This window comes from Phodopus roborovskii, unplaced genomic scaffold (genome assembly GCF_943737965.1).
Source record: "Phodopus roborovskii unplaced genomic scaffold, PHOROB, whole genome shotgun sequence".
Classification (NCBI taxonomy): Eukaryota; Metazoa; Chordata; class Mammalia; order Rodentia; family Cricetidae; genus Phodopus; species Phodopus roborovskii.
In genome coordinates this window covers 16,028,688-16,056,132 of record NW_026126460.1, presented here as the reverse complement: position 1 = coordinate 16,056,132, position 27,445 = coordinate 16,028,688, and the positions used below count along the sequence as shown (strand labels likewise).

Below are 27,445 nucleotides of genomic sequence, written 5' to 3'. Positions count from 1 at the left end.
CTTTGCATTACATAATGGGCCAAATATATTCTAAGGTTCACTTCACTGTTAATATAAATATTCTAGCTAAAGATACATGAGCGTAGCAATTCAGTGTACAAATTATGAAAACTGTGGAAATTGTACCTATCATGTAGCAAATACAGAAAAGTTTCCCTTCAAGTTTAAGGAAGTGGTTAATTTACTTTGAGCTTTAGGGTGAGATATTTTTACCATCTATTTATATGTCAGTTTGTCATTTATTTCATCTGTTCTGAGAGATAGGCAAATGAAAAGTAGGATTATTTTCTTCCTGGTTTGATAATGTTATCCACTTGATTTTGCCCGTGTTACTGACTTCTTGCCTATGTGAGCTTTGTTACCTTTGAAGACATTGGTGACTACCAACCAGTTGAGGGGGTAATAGACAAACAAACCTGAAATACAGGCTTATATAATTTTTTAACCATTTCACTGACAGAGAGCCATGAGAAAACATTCCTGTTAAACAAATGTTTTTCACAAAGTGTTCACACGATGTCTGGAAATATAATATTCTTTGAATTCTCTCAGGTATACTGGGGATTTTTGCCAAACATTTTATCGTTAATGGCTAAGAGACCAGGAGTCCTTTGTCTCTATCCAGAGATTTCCTTTGTGGGATTTGAAGGTTTATTTGTAGTTTATGCCTTTTTGGTTCAGATCTCAGTGCCGGTCTTACCAGCTACTTTGCCATTGTTGACTTCTGTTTCTTCATTCCTTAATTTAAATTGATAATGAGGATTCGTGTACTCTATGGAAGGCCATGACCGGTTGAGTGGTGACAGCGCTAGCTGTTCAGCCACTAGTACAAACTATTATTGCTACTCTCTCAACCAGTAATAGGAATCTTGTCAAGTTTGTGCTAAATGAGGTAATGACCACTTGACCTGAAGTTTGAGAAGTTATTATTAGCAGAGAGGTCTAACAGGGGAAAGTGAAGGTTTAATGTTATGTGGAAGATGATCATTGTGAGCCTAGGGAATTGTGTGGGGTTGACTGGACGGCACATCAGTCTCTTACAGTAGGCTGCTTGGTCTTTCCCTCTCTGTCTCCAGGTGAGCGCCCCTTCCACTGTAACCAGTGCGGAGCTTCTTTCACCCAGAAGGGCAACCTTCTGAGACACATCAAGTTACACTCTGGGGAGAAGCCGTTCAAATGTCCTTTCTGTAGCTATGCTTGTAGAAGAAGGGACGCCCTCACCGGACACCTCAGGACCCACTCCGGTAAGTGTCACCAAATCAAAGCTAAAGTCAAAAAAGTGTTAGAGCATCACATTAAGTAGCATGGAGCTTTGGCCATTGGTTATTGATGGCATTTGTAGGATGCGCAGGAGTCTTCAGAGATGACAGGCAAGGAAAAAGGGACACTGCCACTAAAGACTGTCTTGCAGCTAGAACATGAATTTTCTTTAATTTTTAAGTTTTATAATTATCAAAGGAGTAATTATGTTTAATCCAAGGTTACTGGAGCCTAACCTAATGAAATGTCACACTTCTGAAGTTTCCAGAAAACATGAAAGCTGTAGAGTTTCTTAACAGTCCAGTAGTGCTCCAGCTTAGATCTCGGTGAGAAATCAAATATTGTTCTTTTTAAACTTGAAAATACTCTAGTACTCATTAGAAAATTGGCTGTTGGGGGAATTTATATTTCATTTAACTCTCCGTATTTTGCTAGCTTTCAAACCGCTCTTATTGGGAAAGATCTGAACATTTTATCTGCTTCATAAATGATTTAATGGTCTAGAGTGTTTGATGTGCTAAGAAAATACTAGCATAGCAGTACATAAATGAGGAAGACTAGTCAGAAATCTGAATGAATCTCATCTGGTTTCAGCATGAACTGCAGTTGCTGAAAAGTTAAAGGTAGAAAATTATAATAAAATACTTCCAACGCAGTAGTATATGCTTTGTCTATAATGACATGTTAAATTTTAATTTCAATGGGAAGATCTGAGAAAGTGATATTCTCCTGTACATTGACAGATTGTAATAGAGTGCTGTGGGATGTGAGGGGACTATTAAGCATTATTAGCCTTCTTTACTTTTTCTTGCTATCTTTAAAGCTGAACTTTATTTTTTTTTTAATATAATATGAATTATAGAAAACAACTTAAAACATTTAGATATTAACTTTGGTACAGTTATAAAAGTTAAGTTGATATGTATGTGAAAACCAAATATTCTAAGAATATATTTTACTTTCTGAATTCAAACATAATTCATTTACTTACATGTCATATATTTTTTGAAAATTATGCTACTCTAGTTGTCAGTTAGATTGGTATTATTTTATTATGAGAGGTATCATAAGTTAAAAGGCATATTTAAGAGATGCCTTAAATATTTCCATCAGCTTCCTATATACATTCTAACCAATTGAAGGGTTAGTGAACTGAGGACTATGTACCTCATGAGCATCTCTAGGCCATATGCTGTATCTGTTGAGCATGCCTCGATGGCAGCCATACAGGAAGCCTTCCAGTGGTAGGCCATTTTTTCCACTCCACTTAGCCAGCCGACAATGGATGATGGAATGTGAGGAATGTGGATGAAGTCTATAGGTTTGAGTTTGTTGTATTTCTTTCCATTAAATAAGTTTCTGTTGAAAGCAATGTGGCAAGGGGCGTCATAGTACTTGGTAAGGTGTTCTGTTAAATTCGCTCAGGAAACAACCTAGGAAGGAATGGCAAATCCTCCTTAAACGTCTTTCAGTCCCTGTGAGGATAAATTCATTCATTTTCCATATTGTAAGGAGTCTAGTATAACCTGCCCAACCCCATGTGCTGGCTGATTACTTGTTGGATAACAGGGACTCAACTAAAAAATTCTGAGCCCAGCAATAGTGGTAGCTAAATCAGTTACAGGGGATAGGGAACACATGTAACTGAATTCACGGTGTCTACCTTTGCTTCTGTTATCATTTGAACACAGGTCCATTGAGCAGACACAAGAGTGGCAAGGTTAGCACTTTGCCTGATATTCATATATACTTTGTCCAAATTACAAAGCTCCTTCTCCATAGTGGATTCTTTTAAGAAGGAATTAATGTAGGATACCATATCATCACATTTTGTATCAATTCTAAGGAGTGCATCTGTATAACTTTCCCTAGACCCCTATCACCAATCTTCCATTTTCTTGGCCATAAGCCCATGCCACTGTGTGTCATATGCTCAGGCTCTTTTCTACTATGCACAGCATACAATCAAAGGGGCTTGGTGAAATCCAGGAATCTCTTTTCCACTCTGACAAGGCTAGCTTCTTTAAAGTGGACCTGAAAACACAGTTGTCATGGCTAGCACCAAGTATTACACAATTCCTTTGCAAACTAGACCCACTGCATTTCCTTCTCTGTTAGCTGTTCATTGATAACACACCACAAGGTCATTGATGTAGGTTGGAGGAGACAGATTGTATAGTAGCAGTTACCATGGACACCTGAACCACTCACTTGCTCATGAAGCATGTTTGGGATTGCCAACTGCTGGGTCCAAGTTCATTTAACAGTAATATTATGTTACATCCCTCTTATATTATTTTCAGATAATATGTAGTTCATAGGATGTGATTTGGGCAGTATAATTAGCAACTACTAGCAAATTGAGATCATCTTTTTAAATACAGAATAGCTATTGGTCAAAGATCTTTATGACAAAACCATTAGTGCTTGGCACTCTGAGCTCTACCTGACAAAGATGTCATATAGCACCTCCCCTTGCCATCAATTTTTCTAGAAATAATTGTGATGGATCTTAAAAAGCCATGGCTGAACGATAGCTTTCATCGTGGTCATATTGCAGGACCCCCTTTGCCCTAGGCACCTCTCAAAACTGGCAGCCTGGATTACATAGAGCATATGTCAGAGCAACACACTTCAATGTGGCCTCTGCTGCTTCCAAAAATCCAGAGACCAAGTGTTGTGAAATTGCAGGTTACAGAAATTTATCACAAGGCATAGAAGATCTGTTTCAGCCAACCAAGACTACTGGGCTGGTAATATTTACCAGAACAGAAGGTTCATGGGCTTTAGGGAAACTTATCCGCTGTCCTCTAGCATTTATCTTAAGACGCATCTTGGATGCTTGCTGCTTCCTGGCCACCAAGTCTAGCTGCTACAGTGTCATGTGCAGCCCAGCTTGTCTCATGTAGGCGACAATGAAGATCTCCCCAGACTCTGTTATTGTGAGCAAAGGTAAGAGTGTGAAAGTATGTTGTCCCTACAGTGAGGAGACACTCTGCTTCCAATTATGTCTGGTGATAAGAGCTGTTTTACAAAGAAATCGTGTTAGCTACTTGAGGGTAGTGGCTGCGACAAAGACTTTAGTGTGAATGACACTGGCTTTGTGTTTTATGATGGAATTAAGTCTACATTCATCCACAGACCCACCTATGAGTGGTTTGCCCTAATAAACAGTTTACTAGGTATATAACTTGATTCCCTACTCCTAACCTGTCCATTTTCTGACAGTGTCACTAACATCTGTAATTCGCCCATAGATGCACTGACTCTTCCCTGTCATTGCTCCATGACCAAGAACTAGTAGTTTAGGCATTACTCATTTTATACAGCAGTGCAATTCCACAGCCCTTCACATCAGCCTTTTGGATTGGTCTTGAGCCTTATTTGCTCTAGCCTTAGGTAGATTGTGGGCCTTTAAAGCCAATACACTCTCTCAGATCCCACCTTTGTTTTCCTGGAGATTTGAAGACTTTCCTTTTGTCCCTTAGAGCCATTACAACTCCCAGTCACAAGGTAAGCTTTAACTCTCTTCTGTTATCATACCTGCATTAGCATCTAGATGCCATAGTTTCCCAGTCCTTACCCTATGCCACACTTTATTTCATGCTAAGGCTCACCAGTCTCCCGTCAAGATCCAGCCCTTTTTTAACTCTGTCCAAGCCCTGATAACAAAATCAAATTCTACTTTGACTGATTAGATAGCCTTAGGACATCCTTCTACCCACACCTCTCGCTGTTCTAAGGATCCTAACTATAAAACAGTGTACCACTCAATGGGGACGTTAAAGGGCGGGTGTTTGCAGGAGAATGGTTAGACACAGGAAAACTGAGACGAGTGCTGAACTGAGGCCTGTCACAGGGTGCCACTCCTCCCGCTAGTCTGAAAGGCAAGGAATTAAGTAGCAAGGACTTGAGAGCAGACCTTGCATGGAGGAAAGCAGCCCCTGCCAGCCTGTGACATGGTGCATACAAATTGACTCTCCACCGCCCAGTGTCCTGCTACCTCCTTTAATCAGTGTGACTAGCAGTGAGGACAGGGGACCCGATTGCAACAAGAGAAATTAGCTTTCTGCGGGAGCAGCACAGCGCAAAGAAGCTGGGAAAATGGCCTTGGAAACCAAAGTCGAACTAGCATTTAGGAATTAGTGCTGTACAGTGACTTCTCATCAAATCCTATTTTCATGAGTATTAGTCTTGATAGAACTCTACGGCCCTTCTCTCTGGGTTACAACTGTCATTTTTCTACTGTATTTAATAATCATGTCGGCTGTTGGTACCATATATCTGCTGCCTGTGTTAGAGACCTGGAAGTTCTCTGTGTTGATTTCTGTTAGTAGTTGGTAGCAATGGGCCTGAAATTGGTGAGCATTATATATTTGTGTCACAAATACTCTAGTTTAAGAAAAGTAAACACTTAAAAATGTGTCTGGAATGCATAGAGTCAGTACTTCTATAGAAACATGTATATATGATCACTGTGTAAACTGGTTAGTTTTCAATTTGGGTATGTGAGTGTGGTCATACTCATGACATGCTAGGCATGTGGCCATCAGAGAAGAACCCCAGGAGTTGATCCTCACCTTCTGCCTTGAGACACGGTCCCTCTTCTATTCTTCATAGCTACATGTGCCAGGCCAGCCCATCGGCTTGCCAGCCTGCCTGCATCTCACTGAAGGGACATTGGGATTTTTCAAGTGCACTGCCATGCCAGTCTTTATGGATTCCAGGGTCTCAGTTCCTAATGTTGCCCAGCAGCACATTGTCCACTGAGCCATGTCCCCAGTGCCCGTACTCAACTCCTGAAAGGACAGTGAGATCCAGGTTACTTACTCATCAGTGTGTCCACAGTGAGGCAGTGGCAGGAGTTTCGCAAGAGAACTTCTTGCTGTTGTTCTTATCGTGCAGAGGAGGAGGCTGCAGCAGAGAAAGGGTTCAAACCAAGGCAGTCAAACTCCAAAGTCTGTCCCCTTTGCTGCCTTACAGTATATGGAACTGCCCATTAAAATGTTCTTAAAGTTGCTACTTATGGGAAGGGAAAGGAGGGAGGGAGAGGTGGGGGAGCATGTTCATGCCCTGTTAGACAGTAAGTCCGGCACTTGGGCTTAAGACTGAAGTTGCTACAATTTAGCTGTGTCACTCTGTCAAGTTATTTTATTTATTTGTCTTTGCTATCTTCCTGGGCTGCAATTGGCCATGGTGCAAAATGGGCTGTGTTAACTGTCCAGCCTTTGACCCAGCCTAAAAGAGCACTTTCTGGTGTTCCAAACTTTTGTTTATTTTTGTTTATTTTGTTTTGTTTTGCTCTGTTAGCCTCTCCAGTTCATTTAAATTTTAAAATGAATATATAGGAAACATTAAATAAAGGTTTTAATCAGCTTTTCACGGTGACCATATTGTGTTTCTGCTATTCCCTGCTACTCATACCCAATGAAGAAAACTTCCCCATAGAAATTCAAATAGCATAACAAAGAGTGAATCCAAGGACTGGAGTGAAGGCTCAGTGGTTAATAGCACGTGTGGCTTTTCTGGAGTACACCAGTTCTGTTCCATAGTTCCAGTCCCCGGGCCTCAGGCTCTGGCTTCTGAGGGTAATCACTCCATACACGCGGTGCACAGCAGACATACACAGGCAAAGCACCCACACACATCATTCCCTTTTAACAAAAGGAAGAATGTGAAGGAGAAAAAAGGAAAGGGGGAAACCAAAGAGCTGGCATGTGTTATCCTTAGTGCATTAGCTAAAGAGCACTGACAAGTTTTTAACACATTGTGAAATGAGCTACATTTGGGAAAATATGTCCCAAATTTATATTATATGAAATTGTAAAAGAATTGAAGACCCTGCCCCAGATTTAAACTCTTGTTCTCCAGTAATCTTGAGATTCACCTTATAGACATCCCTTTACATATACCATAAATATGTATATAAACACTATATACATATATATATAGTATATACATACACTATATGCACTATATATACATATAGACTATATATACATACATATATAGTGTAGTAATAATATTTATATGGTTTAATATCAAGTAAGGGAGTCAACACTACTACTACAAAAACAATTCACAGTACTTTTGTGCTTAGATTTTCAGTTTAACAAATGATTATGAACTCTTCCTTTCTAGATATTGAACAGAATGTTGTGTATTTTATATTTTGTTCTTTTAGTTGTTTTATTACAGCCAGTACTCTATGGAAATGGTATTGGAGTTAATCCCTGGACCCCCTACTAAGTAAAAATACCTAACAGCACTCTTAATTTTCAAAGTGTCCTAGGAACTAGAATTGTATATATATATATTTTATAGTTAATACTTCAATATCCATGTACACATACCCATAAATAGACACATACTCTTAAATAAACAAATAAATAAATAGAAATAAGCAAAAAGGAAAATGCAAAAAGACTTTTAACCTAAAAATTTTAGTGTTTACAAAATGTATTTTATGAGTTGTAAAATGAAAAAACTTCATTAATTCTCCCACAGGATCATTAGTATTTCATGTTGTGTGAAAACTGGAGTTTCATGACTGGAGAGATGGCTAAAGAGCTAACGATACTCACTGGCTATTCCTGCAGAGGTTCAGTTTCCATCACCCACATGGTAGCTCTCAACTGTCTATAACTCCAGTTTTAGGGTATCTAAAGCCCTCTTCTGTTCTTTGTGGACATCAGGTGTGTACACCATGCATGTAATAAGTATAGGCAAAACACTCACTGATATAAAATAAATTTCAAAAATTAACTTGGTACATGGACTGGTGATAGATTTTCATTCCTATGAAAGAGATTACTAAAACAATGGAATCAAAAAAAAAATTGAAAACTGTTGCCTCAAGAAAGTCTAGTTACTGTCACATGAAATGTATATGAAGCCGAATACTCCTTAATATGCCATTAGGTCAGATACTGAGTTACTTCTCAAGCATATATGCGAGAAATTAAGAAGCAGGCCAGTGCAGGCATTGACATAATTCAGGTTTTGAATTCCTATTCTAATAATAAAATCAACCCATGTTCGTAGCAACACTTTCTGTTAAATTCTGAGTAAAATAATGACATTCACTTACATAATCATTTAGTGTATATTTCTCTTTGTATATATTAGTATATATATATATACACACATGTATATATGTGTGTATATATATATATATTTGTGTATATTGTATATGTTAGTATATAATTCTCTTTGTATCTATCACTTAAAATAAATGTTCTGTGAAACCACTTTGGTTTTAAATATGTATCCACATCATAACCCTGACTACAGCAATCGGAGGGAGATGCCAGTGTTAAAGTCCCATGACTTGCAGCAAATAAGCCTGTGTTCTGAATAAATAATGAATTTATTTCTAAACACTTTAAAATGTTGGATGTATTTTTTAACAATGCTTTATGACCTTCCAATAGTTCATATTTTTTTAGCTCAAGAAATTTGTAATTTGTGTCTAATTGTCAGTTTAAAGCAATTTTGTCCTATAAAAGGGAAGCAGACCAGATGTGTCACATAAATGCCCATCTGTTAAAACATCTTTCTCCCTATTGTATATTTTTAAATTTTTCTAAGAAGAACTGGCTTGATTACTCATGTCTTGTAATTTCAAGAATTATGTGTTATCCACACACACACACACACACACACACACAAAATAGTTCCAAGTCATCAGATGCTTATATATGTTCCAATATTGATTAAAAAAAAACAAATAGTTCCATAATTGTTGAAAACTCAACAATTCACCTTGTTAAAGACTGTCTAATTTATACAAGTTGTATAATTACACCTTTATTATGAGAAATCCCCATGGAGTTAAATCTATTGACTTACTCTTTCTTTGAATATATTTGCACATTTTCCTGTATTAGTATGGTAAAGGTATCCATGGGGATTTTAGAGGTATATGCTTTGTATACTCATAGAACAGATGGCCTTTTTCACTTAACTAAAAATTTTTTAAAAATTCAGAAGTATTATCTGGCTTCACTCAAAAGGGACAACTTTTGTCTATATTGCTAAAGATACAATGTCAATTGCTCTAGTTATAAATTTCACATGAAATAATGTATTGACTACATCAAATATAGTTTTCTCTCGTGTGTGTGTACGTGTGTGTGCATGTATGTGTGTGTGTATGTTTGTATACGTGTGTGTGTGTACGTGTACATATAAGTACACAATAGGACCTGGGGTACTGATTAGCCTAAACTGCCTAGTCAACTTCTACCAGGGAGCCATTTGTCTCTGGCACCATACCACTCACTGTCACTGTGGTTACAGATATGCACAGCCATTCCTGGCGTGTTACATGGGTCCTGGGGTCTGAGTTGAGGTCCTACTGGTTCTATAGTGGGCACTTTGCCAACTGTACCACTGTTCCAGCCCCAAGAAGTTCTTTCTTTAAAGCCCAGGTCAAGGTAATGATAATCACATTTGATTAAATGATGCTAGCTCTTAAATTCAATCTAGTACAACTCATACTAATGGCAGCCATGTGTTTTACATGTGGTATAAATTGTCTTGCCAGTTGTCCATGAGAAAGGACTGTCTTAAACTGAGTTTAGCCCAGCACTTGGCCCATTTTCTAGGTTATCTCCCAAGTGTAAACTTTTCCCACCCTCACACCCTCCTTTCCTTTCTGGAGGTGGATGATAGAACTGGATTACACTGATAATCACACAAGCGGTATCAGTTGCACACATACTTTGCATAACCGTGGAGTGCTGATTCCACCCATCCAACCCCAATAATGACACCCAGTGCCTCTGTGCCCTCTGCACTGAAGAGAGAGCTTGTGATTAGGTTGTTATTCTCTTACTGAAGGCTAGGACCACCAAATCAAAGCCACTTGGAGTCAAACCAGATGTAAGAAAATCATCAATGTCTACCGCGTTGAACACTTCTTTTACCACCTACAGTAGTAACAATTACTTATCTATTTTACCTCATACATTCTTTATATAAAACATATCATAACTTTATCAGGGTATGCAACCTTGTCTCTTGCAGGTAGTGATAGTCATCTTTGAACTTCCTATCTATTTCTAGAAAAGAAAAATCATGAAAAGTTTTCACCTCATGAAGGTATTTTTCATTTGAGGTAATACATTTGTTACATCAACTTGGACCTTTTTCCTCTCAGCCTTTCTCTGGTCTCAGGAGCTCTGAAGAAACCAGCAGGACACAGGGACCACTTGCCCATTTTTCTAAACATTCTTCAAGCATTGATCTCATTCCAGGGATTGCTAGAAAATTTGAACTTCTATGGATGTTGGCTCAGACATGCTTAACCTTAACTTGTTGCCAGTTTACATTTCTTATCACACTGAGTCTTCAGGCATGATCTGAACACAAATAAAGAGGTTCCACACCAGCCTTAACTCATTGTGAAGCACCATAGCAGGGGCTGTTTGTGATGATTGATTGATTGACGGATTGATTTTTGTAACCTAACCTCCATTCTTTATGTTCCCCACTTGAACCATAGTTGTCAAAAAAAACCCTCTTCATCTATAGCCAGTTATATCTTGCAAGTCTTACAAGAAGACTTACATGGCAGAAAACCAAGCAAATAAAAATAGAGCATAGCTTTCACTCTCATCAATTAAATATTAAGAATGGGACTAGCATTTCATTTATGGTATAAATCATAAGTCAGTGGTATCCCTATAAATTGAAATATCAAACTAAGAGATTCCATTATATTCAGTTTTCAGCCCATTGGTAAAGTAAATGGATAGACTTGTTCAGATAAATATTCTTACCAAACAGTTTAAGGTGAATGGATATCAGGAGTAGGTGGATGTGTTTTCCACTCTCATTCTTTCCCTAACCCCCACCCCATCCCTTCTATGCCTGGGATTCAACCCAGAACCTTGACCTTGCTCAACAAGTGCTCGGCTGCTGAGCTAAATCTCAGCCCTGTTTCTAGAATATTATAGGTATTAATACATTGAAATGCTTTGACCAGTGTTTCATTGTTTCTTATTTTTATGGCAAGCTCGTCTTAACAGCTTTATTTATAAAAAGGAAAATCAAGTTTAAAGAAAGGTATTTCCTAATGTACCTGTACATTCTATTGTACTTGTCATATTCATTATATTTAGATGTAGTGTGCCCTGTACCTTTAAGAAAGTATTCTTCTGCCTCACTTCTCTTTTTGTTTCCTTTTTGCCAGCAGTGTGATATTTAGCTGAGACTCCATACGCATGCAGCCTAGTGAAACTAAAGAGTTTTGCCATCTTCTTAAAAATCTTCTACAAGAATTGAGAACATAAACATGTTGGTAATAAGCAGAACAAATTATCTTTTGAAGAGTACTTTCAGCAAATGATGTTCCAATATGCTAAAATCTCTACCATTGTAATAACATGTGTCTATTTTCACCAGTCTAAAGTACTTAGGAGAAACCTGGCTATGACTTCTGATTGTCCTCACTCTAGCCTTGTGCTTTCAGAAAATACTTCTGCTCCCCAGTCTGTTCTTCACATAATAGCCAGAATATTGTTTTCTTAATCAGCTTAAGCTGGGTGTATTTTCTCCCACACCCATGGTCCCAATTCCTAGAACCAGGGGTACAAGGAAAGGCTCAGGAGATTGAAGCCGTTGTCACCTACATAACAAATGTGAGGCCAAACTGGGCTACATGAGTTCTTGCCCCAAGAAAATAAATAAAATAACAAGGCAAAAATGCAATATAAGTCATATCATCTTTCTGTTCAAAATCTTTCCATTGTCCTTGAAATAAAGCCAAACACCATAGGTGGTCATTGGACATTCTGTCCAAAATTCCTATCTAAATTTACATTTTCTACTTTCTTCCCTTTGAGTTATTCATCAGTCAGATTTCTTTCCTCTTTTCTTCTTTCCTGCCTCTCTATTTATTTATTCGTAATATTTATTTATTTATTTATTTATTTATTTGTGGTGAGCCTAGAAGTTATGACCTATAGCTCTTTCTGTGGTTTTTGGCATATTTACCTCACTCTCTTTCCTGTGAGCTTAAATGTCATCCCATTGGAAGTAGTAGCTTCCATGATACTCAAGATAAAGCCTTCTCCTGCACTTTGCTACCTCTCCTTCGGTTGCCTTAGGTTTTTGTGTATACACACATTACCCATCTTCTCAGTGTGAGATCACTTATAGGTGTGGTGCTTGGAACATGATGCTAATCAAAAAGTACTTGTTTGTTTAGTGTTGCAAGCAGAGGATCTCAGGATCCTCACTATAGTATCTAACAAACAAACAAACGAAAGCACTTCCACAGAAGGAAGTACTAATTTGTTCTAACTTTTTTTTTTTTTAGCATCAGTTACTATTCAAGTTTGTTAACCATATAGGGATTTAGATATCTTTCCTTGTGAAAGTTGAGGAAGCTCATGCCTTTTACTCAGTCCTGGATAATAGACAAAGTAGGTATGGGTGGTGAACATTTCCACTTGGAAAATCTTTACTGTAATGCAGAGAAGCCGCAAAGGCTATAACAAGCAAATCAGATTTCTTCATTGGATATAAATTTCTTGGCCATCTAGGTGCTAGGAATTTTCTAGACTTCTAAGATAAAATAAGTAAAAACAAGGGTTTTCCCTTGAAATTTATGGAATAATGGAATAAATGTAAACAAAATAAATAAGACAAAAAAACACAATCAGTAAACATAAAAAGAAAAAATGTAAATGCATATGAGAAACTTAATATATATAACATAGCCAGGTGGTGGTGCATGTCTAATTTAATCCCAGCACTCTGGAAGCAGAAGGCAGGTAGATCTCTTTGAGTTCAAGACCGCCTGCTCTACAAAGTAAGTTCCAGGACAGCCAGGACTGCTACACAGAGAAATCCTGTCTAAAAAAAACAAGAAATGTAACATATTGTTAATGTTCAGTAAATGATAACTCTTATTCTGTAGCTGAAGGCTTGCACCAACATTGTTTTAAGTTTTGTTTCCAATATGTAATTTTAGAAATGTTGCTTCCTAGATTCAACTGTTGCCTCATCTAAATTAACGTAGGATTCATACACCATCTGTATTAGGACTAAACTTTGAATTTACACACGCACACACACACTTTAATCTACATATAACTTAAGTGAAACACCTTACTCGCTTCCAGATAAATTCTTTCTGGACATGTGCATTTTCCAAGTGTGTACTTTCTTGTCCTGTCAGTTATTATAGTATTACCAAGTGAGATGAAAAGGAACAGGAGGTTAAGAAGATAAATTCTGAGGGCTGTGGGTTCAGCCAGTTGGTATAGAGCTTGAGAGTTCTAGAGCCAACAAAAAATCTAGTTATGGTAGCATGGGCTTGTAATCTGAACATGGAGAAGCAGAAACAGGAAGATCCCTGGGACTCACTGGCCTGTCACTCTATCCTGATCAATGAATCCCGGGTCCCAGTGGGAGACCCTGCCTATTAAGGACCAATGCCTGAGATTGTGGCCTAGTACATGTGCCCACTCTATGCCCACATAGAGAAGAGTAGAAAATGCATCAAAGAGGAAGTTTATATGTTTGGGTTATTTATTTGTCTGAGTCTAGAAAGTTCTTAATTGGCTTCCTTCTCTGTTCCTTCAATGAATGCTTCATATATAAATAATAATGAAAAACATCATATATATCTCCTTAGTTCTTAGATTTTAAGGTAGTTCCTCCTTGCTGTGTTATTGCACTTTATACTTTCACAGTTTCTCTAGCTCTTTTTCTGATCTTCATCAATCAGTGAAACAATTTATAATATAACTACAAAGAAAATGTAGGCATCTTCTGAACTCCTTATGGTTAATGATAGGATAATTTGACAATTTATGTGATTCTATTTTAAATAGCTGTAACATTTGAGATAGCTAAACTTATCTGTTTATTATTTAAGTAATATTTTATTGGGAAATAAAGCATAATTCATAAAAAAAAGCATTTTATGTAATAAAGAAGAGTGGAGGTAGCATAGTTCTTAGAGCACTTTACAGCATGCACTTTGGGTCATGTTGCTTCCTAATTTTTAGGCATTCAGAACAAGGAATCTGGGGAAAGTTGTCACCTAAACAAAGTGACATAACAGTAAATGTCAAAATTTTGTACTTCTCTGAAAATAATCTTACACGGGTCTACTTTTATTATTATCTACTTTTATTAAATCATGTCCTTTCTTCTGAGTAGACAAAAAAAAAAATAGATATGTTCTTTATCCTCTAAAAGTCTGTGGCTTGTTTACTTTCAAAGATCCAGCTCAGAGTTGCTTTGTTTCTTAGTTTATGGATTTTTTTAATTAATTAATTTATTTATTTTTGGTTTTTCGAGACAGAGTTTCTCTGTATTGCTTTGGAGCCTGTCCTGGAACTAGCTCTGTAGACTAGGCTGGCCTTGATCTCACAGAGATCCACCTGCCTCTGCCTCCCGAGTGCTGGGATTAAAGGCATGTGCCACCAACGCCCGGCTTCTTAGTTTATAATATTGCTCTGTTCTGTTTTTCTTGGTTTTGGTTTTGTTTTTGGCTGATGGTGCTGAGAATTGAACCTAGAGTCTCAATGCATGTTGGACAAGTGTTCCATCCACAAAACATATCGCCAGCTCAAACACCACTTGTATTTTTGGCACAATTTCCCCTGGCGAAATTGTCTTTTGTAAGTTTTAACTGAGTTCTGAAGTCGACATTATTAGCATTATTACAAACTGAAATATTGGAAAGATAAAAGTTAGCTTTTTTTTTTAACACGGTGGCAGTGTCTGCCTTGTCATCTGTCATATTCATAGTCCCTAAAACATACTCTGTAACGAATATTGATTGAGTGATGAGGGAAGCCTAATCCTTAAATCTCATTAGGTCCTACACATGAAAAATTAAGTGCATCAATGAAAACACTCTGAGCCTGTTTATTACAATTTTCCAAAACATCTGCACAGATATGCCTATGGGGGAGGGGTTATTAATAGTTGTTGAAATAGAAAAGTATGTTTACAGTGGTTAGAGGAAACATTGGGTTAAATATATTGTATTTCTTTGCTTCCTTGTCTTGTTATAAGGACTCTAAACATTAAAAAAAAAAAAAAAAAGCCTTTCTCTCTCACACACACAGATGCACTCTGTAAACTGTTTTGTAAATCAACCTAATTTAAAAACACATACTTAAACATTTCACATTCTTCTCCCCAACTCCCAACCACACGCGTAAACTTCCTGGAGAATGGGAAGTTATTCATGATAATGTTTGACTGACACCTAATTATACTGACATGATTTAATATAACAAGGATTCTCTGGCAGGGCGGATGGGGGGCTGGCTTTTCAGGTATAAACCTGTTTCCTTTCTAAGATGTTCTCTTCCTACTTAATCATTTCATTCAAAACTGTCCAAAGTCATCAATGATTTAGGTTTTTTTTTGGGGGGGGGGTTGTTTTTGTTTTTGTTGGTTTTTCTTTTGAGGGGAAAGATGTGAGGATTTCTAAAGCACTCTGTGGCAGACAATATTTTACAAACTGTATCACAAAATAAATTGCAGAAGGGAAATGCCTCAAGATTTTTACCACATGAAAATAAAAATCCTCAATCTCAAAACGTTTAAGTTAGACATTTATTAGAAATGGGTCGAAGAGTAACTAGCAGTTATATCCACAGAGATTGATTAAGTTCATGGGAAAGCTATAGTATTGAGACATAATTGATAAATAGGTAAAGGGAGTGAGTAATTTAAAAGAATAGCATATAAATGGCTAAAATGGTTTATTTATTGTTCACTTTCATGGATACAAATTAAGAAGAAGAGCAGTTTATTTTGTCCAGCATAAAGGTTTCTGGATTTTCATGGTTCACTTTGTGTCTTTGTTGTTTCTGAAATATTTTCAGCCTAATATTAATATCCGACAGTTTACTATATAGCCATACTCTAACCAGTGTTTGCACTCTATCTACCTGAGAGCCATTTACAATTTTATTATACTATGTAAAATCAGAAAAGAAGCACTGTTTTCATGTCATTATTAAATAGTTCCAGTACATAGAAATGTGACTATATGCCTTCCTGGGTACAACTTTAAATCTAGGAATCACCCTGACCGCAACCACCCCATTCTTATTCTGTATTGATTTGTACAGAGAACTTTCTTTACACTAAAACAATGGTGGAATCCAAACTTCATAAATACCTTGTCACTGAATAAATGGAGTGTGATAAACACCATTGAAACTGAGCTAGTAGATTACATTGTCTCTTGGGGGGAGGGGAGTAGATACTATTGTCTACCTCTGTAACAGAATGTCTTATATGGGCTTCTTAAGTAACTGCTTTATACTCCAATGTCCCTTACTATAATTTGAGGAAATAGATTTAGCTCCTTACTGGAAAATTTATTGTTTTAATAACAACATCCTTTTGTAGGTGGCAGTGTAGGAAAATGACTGTCTCATAGACTGCTAGGGTGAATATAAATTTGCAAAAGCCTCTTTTAGTTCAATATATAGTGATAAAGTCTCAAACCTTTAAGTTGGGTGCTTGAGAGATGGCTCAGTGTGCAAAGTGTTTGCTGCACAAGCAGAAGATTCTGAGTTCAGATCTTCTACATCTACATATAAGCTTTGCATAGAGACATGTCCGTGAGAGTGACAACAGAGATGCACAGATCCCAGGTGCTCACTACTGGCTGCAAATGATGAAAACAGAGAGCCATGGGTTCACTGAGAGATTCTGTCTCAAATAAATAAACAAATTGAATAAACAAGGTAGAGAGCAATAGAGGCACACTCCAGGTGTTGACCTCGGGCCTGCACTTGTATGTGCATGGACAATACACCTGCACACACGCGGATACCATACACACACACGCATGCACATGCACACCAGGAACTTAAACCTGTTCATGTGTAAAGTCCATATAATATAACAAACCACTAAATCAAACAAACTTAAGAGTAAAGACAAAAATTAAATGTCATTTGCACCATGTTAGTAATAATCTTTTGGGGGGTTAATTGATAAGTCTGCAAGAAATTATCAAGTGAAACCATAGTCATATCTCCTAATAGTATCCCTGGAAATATTCATAAATGGATACATTTAGTTTTGATAAAGGAACATGAATATAATATGTAATTAATGCACTCCAGCAGGCGGGTCCATCTTGAAATGGTAAAGTTATTTTCTGCATAGTAGATGTATTTCTTGGTGTGTAGACAGTTACATCTATGTAAAAATAAGAAATTTATCAGTATTGTTATATTGTAACTTGGTTTATACATTCATTAGAAAATTTATTCAACTGACCTATTTCAAGAAAATATAAATGGATAAGACTTGGTTGGCTGTATATCTTCATAACACCCTATGAACTTTATAGTCAACATTCCTGCTTCAAAAACTTTTTGGGTGTGTGGCTTGCTCTTATTCTTAAGTAGGACAAGGGGGATTCTAATACACAAGAACAACCAAATGTTTCTAGTCCTTATGGAGACAGGTAGGGAAATCACTGTTAAACTGCAAGTCAATTCAAATGGTTTGCTTTATTTCACTTTAATTTCTGAATCTTCAATTTCCTATCTATTCCTCAGGTCAAGAGTTGGTATTTGTAGCTCTAACTGATTAAGTCAGTATGTCTGTTATGATAGGATTTTTGTCTAGAAGCAAGCTATGTTAAAGGAAAAACTGACAGTTACTTTTGAAGTAGCTATAAAAGTTGGCCATATTGTCTTCTCTGTAAGAACCTGTGGTGTTATAACTTATCTTCTTAGAATTACATTCATAACAAAGTTTGTGCCAGTTACCTGAATTGCATTGGTACTAAATTTTACAAAATTATCCTGATTTCTTAGTATCTATTTGCATGTCTTCTCAGTATTTGTCAGTTAAAAATGCAACGTTTGCCTCAAACCATGACAAATGTTGGGGACAGATTTGCCTTTCCGCCGTAATCATCTAGAATACCACAAGGTCTATTAACCGAATTTTCCATATAACAATAGGCAGTGTAGGACTTTGATGCCTGAGTGACAAAAAACAAAGATGTCAGGTACTATAAATTGTTCCAGCCAACTTTCTGGAGGCAATTTTCATACAACATCTCAGCCAGACTAGCACCAGGCAGTTGAACTAAACATAAGAGGCAGATATCAAAGAGTAGGAAGTTGCCCAGAAAGAGGTATTAAATTTGTAGATGGATCACTTGATCTTTAGGCTAAATGGTGATCTGTTTTCCTGAAGCTGGGAAAAGAACAACCAGAAAGCAAAAGGCCAAATTCTTTGGAGCTTACAGAAATTAGGAATATTTAATTCTCACCAAAGTGGAAAGATCTTCTAATGCCACACTTTCAGTAGTGTCCTGAAAGGGTCTGACCTAGCCTAGTCTGGGCCTTCCTTAGACCACAGCAGCAAACTTCAGAAGGACCAAATTGACTCTGTGCAGTGTAGCTGGAGATGGGAACATGTCAACCACATTTTAAAGAAAGGCAACAAAATCTAAAACCCACCTGGACAAAATTCACAATATCCAGCATCCCATTAAAATTTTGTAGACATGGGAAGGAAAAAATGTGTCCATAATTAGAATAATAATTGCATAAATCCAGATCCAGAAATGACTAAAAAAAAGTACTGGATTTAGCAGGGAAAGTTAATAAAATTGATCTAATGAATCTATTTATTTTGTATGTCCAAGGTTGGAGAGGGAGTATCAGGATGCTAAGAGTTTAAGAGCTGAGAAGGAAATGTGTGTGGTAGGAAGGAAATGCCTGTGTTAAAAAAAAAAAAAAAAAAAAAAAATGCTCAGTTCCATCTCCACTTGCTTCTTAAGCAATAGAAAAAAAAAAAAAAAAAAAAAAAAAAAAACAAAAACACCCAAGCCAAATGTATATTTAAAAAGGACATAAAGACAAAATAAGTAAACAGAAAGAAGGAGAGAAAATCCGATGAATGCAAAAGCTGACTTTTGTGAAAGGAATAATTATTAAAAGAACCTAAGTCAATCAATGTTAAAGAGGAAATGTGCATATAACTCAGGAATAAAAATAATATTTCTGGAAGCATAATACAGAACTAGTATAAAGAATTTGATATCAGTACATACAATTTGGTGACATAGATTTGTGTTTCAAGGAATTTGTCAAACCTCACTCATGAAGAAACAGATACTCAAGCTAACCTTTATTTACTCGAGGAATTGAAACAGAAATGTAAAACCTTTCCAAACGAAACCCCCCACATGATGTCACTGGTAAGTTCTTAATTAGTTAAAGAAAAACAGTGGAGGGAAAGAATCAGAGAAACAAACTCTTCCAGGGAGAAAAGAGGATAAATTTGTAATAGAATTCTGTGAGTTCAGTTTTACCTGTTAGCAAATTACAGATGTAACAAAAGCTAAAGACTAAATAGCAGTAATACTAGTGACTATAAATGCAATTCTTTATTTAAATGTTCAACAAATGGAGTATATAAATATAAGGAAAGAGACAACATATCAGAGTTGGGTGAGATATATTAGGAGAGTTTTTAACTTGGTTTATCATTGCTAATAATGCTAATGGGATTCTTCCAATTAGCTTATCAATAGAGACCATCTTCATAAATTCATAAAGGAAGTTTGTCATAATTCTATTTTCAAGGAAAATAAAAGTCTTCAGCAAGTGAATAGAAAGAAATTTCTTGACATGAAGGTCAGGCATGAATAACCTGGTATCACGCTAAGAGCAAAACATGAAAATTAAACATGATCATCAGGAACAAGGCAAGAATGTCTCTCTCAACTCCACCAGCGTCATCCTAAATCTAGTTAATGTAGTAATGGAAAGGGAACAGAGAAGTCACACAGAGCATTACAGCATAGAAACAAATCAGTAAAATGGCCTTAAGTGTTAAAGACACAGTCGCATTCATAACAATGCCAAGGAATCTACCAAAATGTGAGAAGTATAAGTTCAAAGTTCAAGGCCAGTATGAATTAACCAAGTTCATTTTTCCTAACAGCTAATAGCTTTAAAAGATAAAAGTTGCTTAACATGTACAAAGAGTTTTGATATGTGTGTACATTGTTGAATCACCACATTTAAGCAGTTTATCATTGCTCAAAAATCCATGTTTCTTTTTTTTTTTTTTTCCTGGTTGGACACTACAGATCTACACTCCCAGCAGTTTTCAAAAATGCATTAAACTATAGCCATCACATTCTACAGTAGACCTTCTGAGCATACTCCTCCTACTTGACTGCAATATTGTACAGTTTAACAAGTGTTTCTCTAACACCCCAACCCACACAGCACCCGAGCTGTGCTGCAGTGTAAATGATAATGCATGTATCTCCTTAATACCCTGAGAAGAGATCAGGTTTGTGATATATGTGATAAGGAAGGACCGTTGGCAATTTGAATTTAGAACGGAGTGCCATTTATTATAGCTTCCAAAATTTAAGAAATACTTAAAGGTAAATTTAAGTAAACATGTATAAGAAAGATATACCTAATTCTGAAGCATGTGACTACAGAGATGGCTCAGTGGCTAAGAGCATTTGCTGGTCTGGAGACATAAGTTTGGTTCCTAGTACCCACATTAGGCAGCTTATAGCCATCTGTACTCCAGTTGCATAGGATGCAACGCATTTCTCCCCAACCCTCCCCCCCCCACACACACACACAATCACAGGAAATAGAGTATAATGGTGTTTGCACACATCTACTGCCAGATTATTAGCTGGTGAGAACTGGAGCAATGTCTCAGTGGTTAAGAGCACCCATTGCTCTTCTAGAGGATCCAGTCCCAGAACCCACCTGGGAGTTCACAACCATGTATACTACCTCTCCTAGTCTCTGGGGGGCTCCAGGAGCGCTGCATAGATGGACCTGCAGGCAAAACATCCAAACACATAAAAGTAAAATAAAAGTTAAACCCATCCTTTCCATGAGGTCTCAGCAGCCAGGCAGGGTTTTTCTTTATTATTCATTTGTTCTTATAAACATTGGTAAACGTATGCAGATTTTTTTTTAAATAAAAAAAGAACCCCTCAGTTTTTTACTGACATTTGAGAAGTCTAGGTTGGATGACTTAAAGACTGACTCTATTAGTAAATCTTGATTTGCTGATTTATGGACAGAGATAATAGAATGGGATATGTCTAGAAATGTACTACACTAAGTAGCCGGGTGATTATCTTAGTAAGAATGAATATTACTTTCTGTAAATGACGTGAAACAAAGATATCCCTGTTTTCCAAAAGGAAGCTATTAACATACATATGTCAAGGTTGAGTCACACACTATCTGCATCTCCAGTAACAACATGTATATAGCTATATATTTACATTCTATCTAGTCACATACATGTGAATTTTTATAAATAGTATATAACACACACATTTATTTAGAGCTAAAGGACATGCATCTAAACTGCAGATTAAAGACATGCAATTCTTATTCCAGAAACTCCCCAGCATCAAATACAAATAGATGCTAAGAGCTTCACAGTGAACAAGCTGCATATTAAACCACATTTGTATCGGGCATTTTAAAAGAAATGAAAGATTACCAGTTTAGCCAAACAAAGCCTTCAAAATGTGAAGGGGAAATTATTTTATTTCTAGCCTAGAAATCCTGTACTGAAGAATGGGAGAGGAACACATTAGATTTAGGCAATCAAGGAGGCCAGTCATATAGAAACAACAGGCAGGACTAATACTACAATTGTATAATAAGCCAAACACTCCATAGGTTCTAGAGTTTGAAGTACACCTGGCTGTGAGAAGGCAGGAATGGAGGGGGAGGCATGGCAAAGACCTGAGAATGGGGTGGGATCAGAATGTTTAGAACAATTATTATTAAGTGTGCAACATCTGTGGAGGGAGAAAGAGCCCTGGGCACCATACCACAAAGAGGAGTTTAAAAACCGCAGTTTTAAAATGGGAAAACTTAAAAGCGGTACAAGAACTGAAATGGAATTGGATTCAGCCATATAATAATATATTATGATTAATATCTCCATTAATAATGGACATTTCCATTTTTATACTATTAATTTGAAATTGTCTTATACCTTGAAATCAAAAGAGGCTTGCGAGAATGTTTGTGGGGGATGATGAATCCTTACCAAAAAGCAACATATCTTTTCTAACCCTGAAGGACAAAGAAAGACATATACATTATTTAATGGGATATAATCACTAGACAAAATAATTGCTTTGGAGGTTATGTTTAGGTTGTGGGTGCCAGACAAGAAGGGCATATCTTATTTCACCAACGCCTTTTTAGTTTTGTTTGTTTTTCTTTGCATAAGGGTGTGTATAACTGGTACACATAAAAATAATTCAATTAAAAATAAAATTAACATGCCAGAGGGATGACTCAGCAATTAAGAGCACTTGCTGTTCTTCCAGAGGATTCAAGTTCGGGTCTCAGCACCCATGTGGAGGCTCACAATAACCACCTATAGTAGATGTTCCTACCTCCCTCAGACATACCTTCTTTTTCCATCATCTTATACTACAGATTCCCTTTATTCTTTTACACTGCAGAACATGTCACAATCTATAGTATACAGCTAGCAAACGGAAGATATGTCGTACAAGACTGTAATATAAGTGTGGGAACCATGAGAATGTGCTCTTCACTGTATTGGTACTTCCTGTTCCTTTTTGGTAAACATATATTCAGTAAATGAGAGCAGTAAAAGAAAGGGTAGAATACCTCCAGAGCAAAAAACAAAATTTTTTTTGTTTGATGCAGAATGGTATTCTAGTAAGACCTTTCAGAATCTAAAACGTCTCCCATGTTTGTTTTATCGATAATAAATGGAGATGAAGAGATGATGAAATTCAGTTTACACTTCTAAAACTCTATTTTAAGAGTTAATTACTTACCCGCTATTGATCTCCTTGAGAACAGGATGGGGTGAAAAGGGAGGGCTAGGATTTTGGAAAATAATTCACTGACAAAATGGGAGATGAATTCAAACACATGAGATTGGCTCCAAAAAAGAGGGTGGGGATGAGCCGGCATCAGTTGTGACAGTTGATGTTGACTGTCAACTCAACAGTTTGGAGAATGAGAACATCGTGAGGGATCATCGACCCTAGGTCAGCCTCTGAGCATGGCTTGAAGGGTTGCATTAGTTAGTTTAACTGAGCAGGGGGAACCCACCCCTAAAATTTGGTGGCTCCACTACTTGACTGCATGGAAGGGAGAAAGAATGGTGAATGCCGTCACCCATTGCTCTCTGCTTCCTGGTTGTGGGGCCATATGATCTCCTGCATCTTTAGCTTCCCAGCCAGGATGGGTTGTGAACTGAAATACACTCTGTCTTTCACTGAGTTGCTTCTATCGGGGTATATCATCACAGCAACAGAAAACATACAGACAAATGTGTGTGTGTAGTATTTGGGGGGGGAGGAGGGTTTACAGAGGTTAGAAGAACAGTAGCATATGTCCATGGTGACATGGTATAAAGGATGCTGCTTAAATAACATGGAGAAAACAGGTTAAAATAAACAGAAATATCGTAGTATCCAATGGGAAAAAAAAACCGACACCAGAATGGTGGAAGATGTCTGGACTGTTTCTCGGTGGACAATACTTGCAATGTAAAGGGTGTGTCAAATATTAGTTGGTCAGTAGACTTATTTGGTATACAGTCGCCATTGTTTCTATGGTAATAGAAAATGTTAGGTAGAAATAGAAGTGTTAGGTAGTGTCACATCTTGCAATATACGTATGTGCAGGTACATATTATTCAAACTGGTTTTGTCTAAAAATTTTATTATGTTTTAATGATCCCCTGGAAGAATGTGTTCTACACATGTATTAACAGCTGCTTTCCAAAAGTAGAACAATGAATACCTGGTTTTCAATGTAAAAAATTTTCCCCAGTATTTTTAAATGACTTATCTTGTTTTAGATCACTTTTGTCTAAAGTGCTTTATTAAATTTACATTATGAAATAGTCAATTTTAATGTGTGTGTGTGTGTGTGTGTGTGTGTGTGTGTGTATCAAATAGAATCCACGATTTGGGCTTTGATTCTATTCCCATTGTTCTTTTTTGTTTTCCTACTCAGCAGTGCAAAGGTTAGGCACCTTTAGGTGCTTTTGCTTGTCACAGTTCTGTAGTTTCTCTTCTGTCATCACAAGGGTTGTAAGGTTACTGGCAGTGCAGATATATACTATGAAAAATGAGGCTGCCATTTGTTCTCTAGGCAAAACTAAATGATTCCTTGGGGAGTCAGATGTCAAATGAAATTAGCTGGCCTGCTTCATACTGTTATTCAGGGCTGAGGGCTCTGGCATTGACCACGTACTGGTCTTCTCTTCTAGATCCATATCCTACCAGGAACCAAAGTGCTCCATGTTTTTATGTATACTCCTATCTCAAAATAGCCCTTGGTCTATACAAGGTATACAAGGCTCTTTTTTTTTCTATGAGTTTTTCAAAGTTGTTCACCATAAACATCATAGCACATGTTTTAGTAGGTGTATTGAGAGAATGAAGCCCTAACTATTAGTAGAAATTACCTTTAATAATAGAAGATGCTTTGGAAGGCACCATTACCATGGTAACTAAATATGTTAGGGCTTTCGTGGCTCCTGTTAATAGTCCCAGCTCACAGCACCTTGGAAGGTAATTCTTGATATCACAGAGGCAGGATCTGCACAGGAAAACATATCCACTTGTTGCAAAGTTCTGGTGTGTGAACAGTTACTATCCAGTGCAGAGACAGAGACACAGAGAAGGCGAGAGAGAGACAGAGTGACAGAGAGACAGAGAAACAGAAACAGAGAGAGAACCTCCTTCCTAATTATATCTATAATTTTTTCAATGCTTGAATTCTTTTTAATTTTGTTGGTGCCCATGAATAATCTTTTTATTTAAACAGTGACATTTTAAACGGTTGCATTTTTAGTTTTTCTTCAGAAAATTCTCAGCTCTTTCTGAAACTCATATGCGCTCACACGCGCGCTTACACACACACACACACACCTTACTGTATATGCGGGGTAGCCCTGATCTGTCTTTAGTGAGTGAAATCTGGCATAATTGTGGAAAGGTTAATGTGTTAAGAGTCACATAATGTAAGAATTGATCGTCAGCCACTGAGCATGGGAATACAGAGAAGACAGTCAGAGCACGAATTGATTCAGTATTTCCCCTACTCCTGGAGGCGCGACCTTCCTATCTTCTTACTGCTTTTCGTCTTAGTAGACGATTCATTGTTTTCACCTAAACTGGAGTGTGGAGGAGGAAGAGCTAAGTCTGAAGAGCATATAAATGTTCCTTACAATCTATCAGAAGCTGGCTGTTGATTTGCTGAGGTGAGGAGCACACTAACCCTGACTCTCTCCACAGTGGGTAAACCTCACAAGTGTAACTACTGTGGACGAAGCTACAAGCAGCGCAGCTCACTGGAGGAGCACAAGGAACGCTGTCACAACTATCTCCAGAATGTCAGCATGGAGGCTGCTGGGCAGGTCATGAGTCACCATGGTGGGTAAAAAATGCTTTTGCGATTTTTGTTCCTTCCTATTCTGCTGTGTATAGTCCTTCTCGTGGCTTAAGTCCTCCCATCTCTTTCTACAGCTTTCAACCACATTTGCTTTGTATGGGATTATCTTCCTCAGCAGTTGACATGAGCTGTTTTGGAACACACTACTAACAAGATTCTTGAGTTTCCGTGGCACTCCCAAATCAGTTCTGATAGCATGTGTTTGAATTAACACAGTAATGACAGCCAGCATTAGAGCTAGATTAGAAATGCCACAGGAAAGTACTGTTTAGTCTTCCCTTGTGTTTCTCCATTGAAATGGTTCCACGTAAGTCTCTGAGTTCTCTGCATGAATACAGAGGGTATTAGCATTACAGCTTCTCTCAAAGGTGCACAATCAGCTTGGAATGGTGCCGAATAATTTATTTGGCAAACTAGTAATTTTACTTTGTACATATGCAAGAGACAACTTAGACCAAAATTTGATTCCTCCCCTATCCCCTAAAACACATTCTGTCAGAAAAACATCTCGATCCTAACAATACATTGTGGCAGTATGGAAGGTGGTCCCCACTGTGTGAGAGGTCCTGTAAAGTTAATTCAGCTAATTGGTCTTACAGAGGAGAGTAATGAATTTCAATTCTTCAAATTCTTAGTGTCTCTTTATCCTACTACTTATACTGAATGGTTTCATATAAACAAAAGCCAAAGTCCTACCTTATTGGTAGTTTTGTATCTTTTATTTTAAAAGGATTGACTAATACTAGATGGTGTAATTTGCCTCAGTCACTTTAAAAATATATCCATTGCCTTAGATATAGACAAATTAAAGATTGTTTATCAAATTTTAGTTTGATATATATATATATACACACACACACACACACATGCACACACACACACATGCACACACACACACACACACATGCACACACACACACACACACATGCACACACACACTATGGAAGTGTGTTTATTATAGAGTTGGTGACTTTGTGGTTATGAGTTGAGATTTTTTTCACAATTTTAAATATTTTTGTTATTTTGCATAATTTGAGTTCTTACATAAAGAATAAATGTCAACTAAATGGATGAGTGAGGATATCATAAGACCCAGAGCATGGAGGGTATATATATATACAGTTGTGGGCTTGGAGTTTGATAAATCTGGCTTGACTATCAGGTGTTTGAATATGTTGGTCATAGGTATGCTATGAGAATTAAATGTAACAGGTTATATAATGAATGTCGCCTAAACAATTATTTTGCTATTAGAATTCAGGTCACTAATACTAAGAGCCACTAAATAGGCCATTCTCTTCAATGTTATCACTGTCTAACACTAGAGGTTGCATTTGCCTACTAAGAACATTGTTTTGTTTGAAACTGATGGTTCTCTACCTTCTTTTTGCTGCAACCCTTTAATACAGTTCCTTGTGTTGTAGTGACCCCAATCATAAAATTATTTTCATTCATTGCTACTTCATGATTGTAATTTGTCCTCTTTTATGAATCATAATGTAAATATTTTTAAGGTAGAGGTTTGTTTGTCGGGTTGTGAGCCACAGGCTGAGAACAGCTGTTTTAAATTGTTGGTTTGGGAACTGACTAGAGGCAGAGGACTGAAGTAGGTTTAGTAGCATGCAAAGCTCTTCAGGGATCCACTACTGTGTTACTAGTACTCCATGTGATGTGTGCTCATTGAAATGTTGCAATTCTGGCT

The 27,445-nt window shown here is 37.2% G+C and overlaps 1 protein-coding gene across 8 annotated transcripts in view; it reads left to right on the top strand.

Annotated features, from left to right (window-relative positions):
* Window positions 1-27,445, top strand: part of Ikzf2 (IKAROS family zinc finger 2) — a 140,782-nt gene that overhangs the window by 100,307 nt on the left and 13,030 nt on the right. For all 8 annotated transcript variants that reach the window (XM_051190409.1, XM_051190408.1, XM_051190407.1 and 5 more), the window contains 2 exons: window positions 1,077-1,244; window positions 25,586-25,723. In XM_051190409.1, coding sequence (XP_051046366.1) covers window positions 1,077-1,244; window positions 25,586-25,723 — 306 coding nt within the window. The remainder of the gene's footprint in view (window positions 1-1,076; window positions 1,245-25,585; window positions 25,724-27,445) is intronic.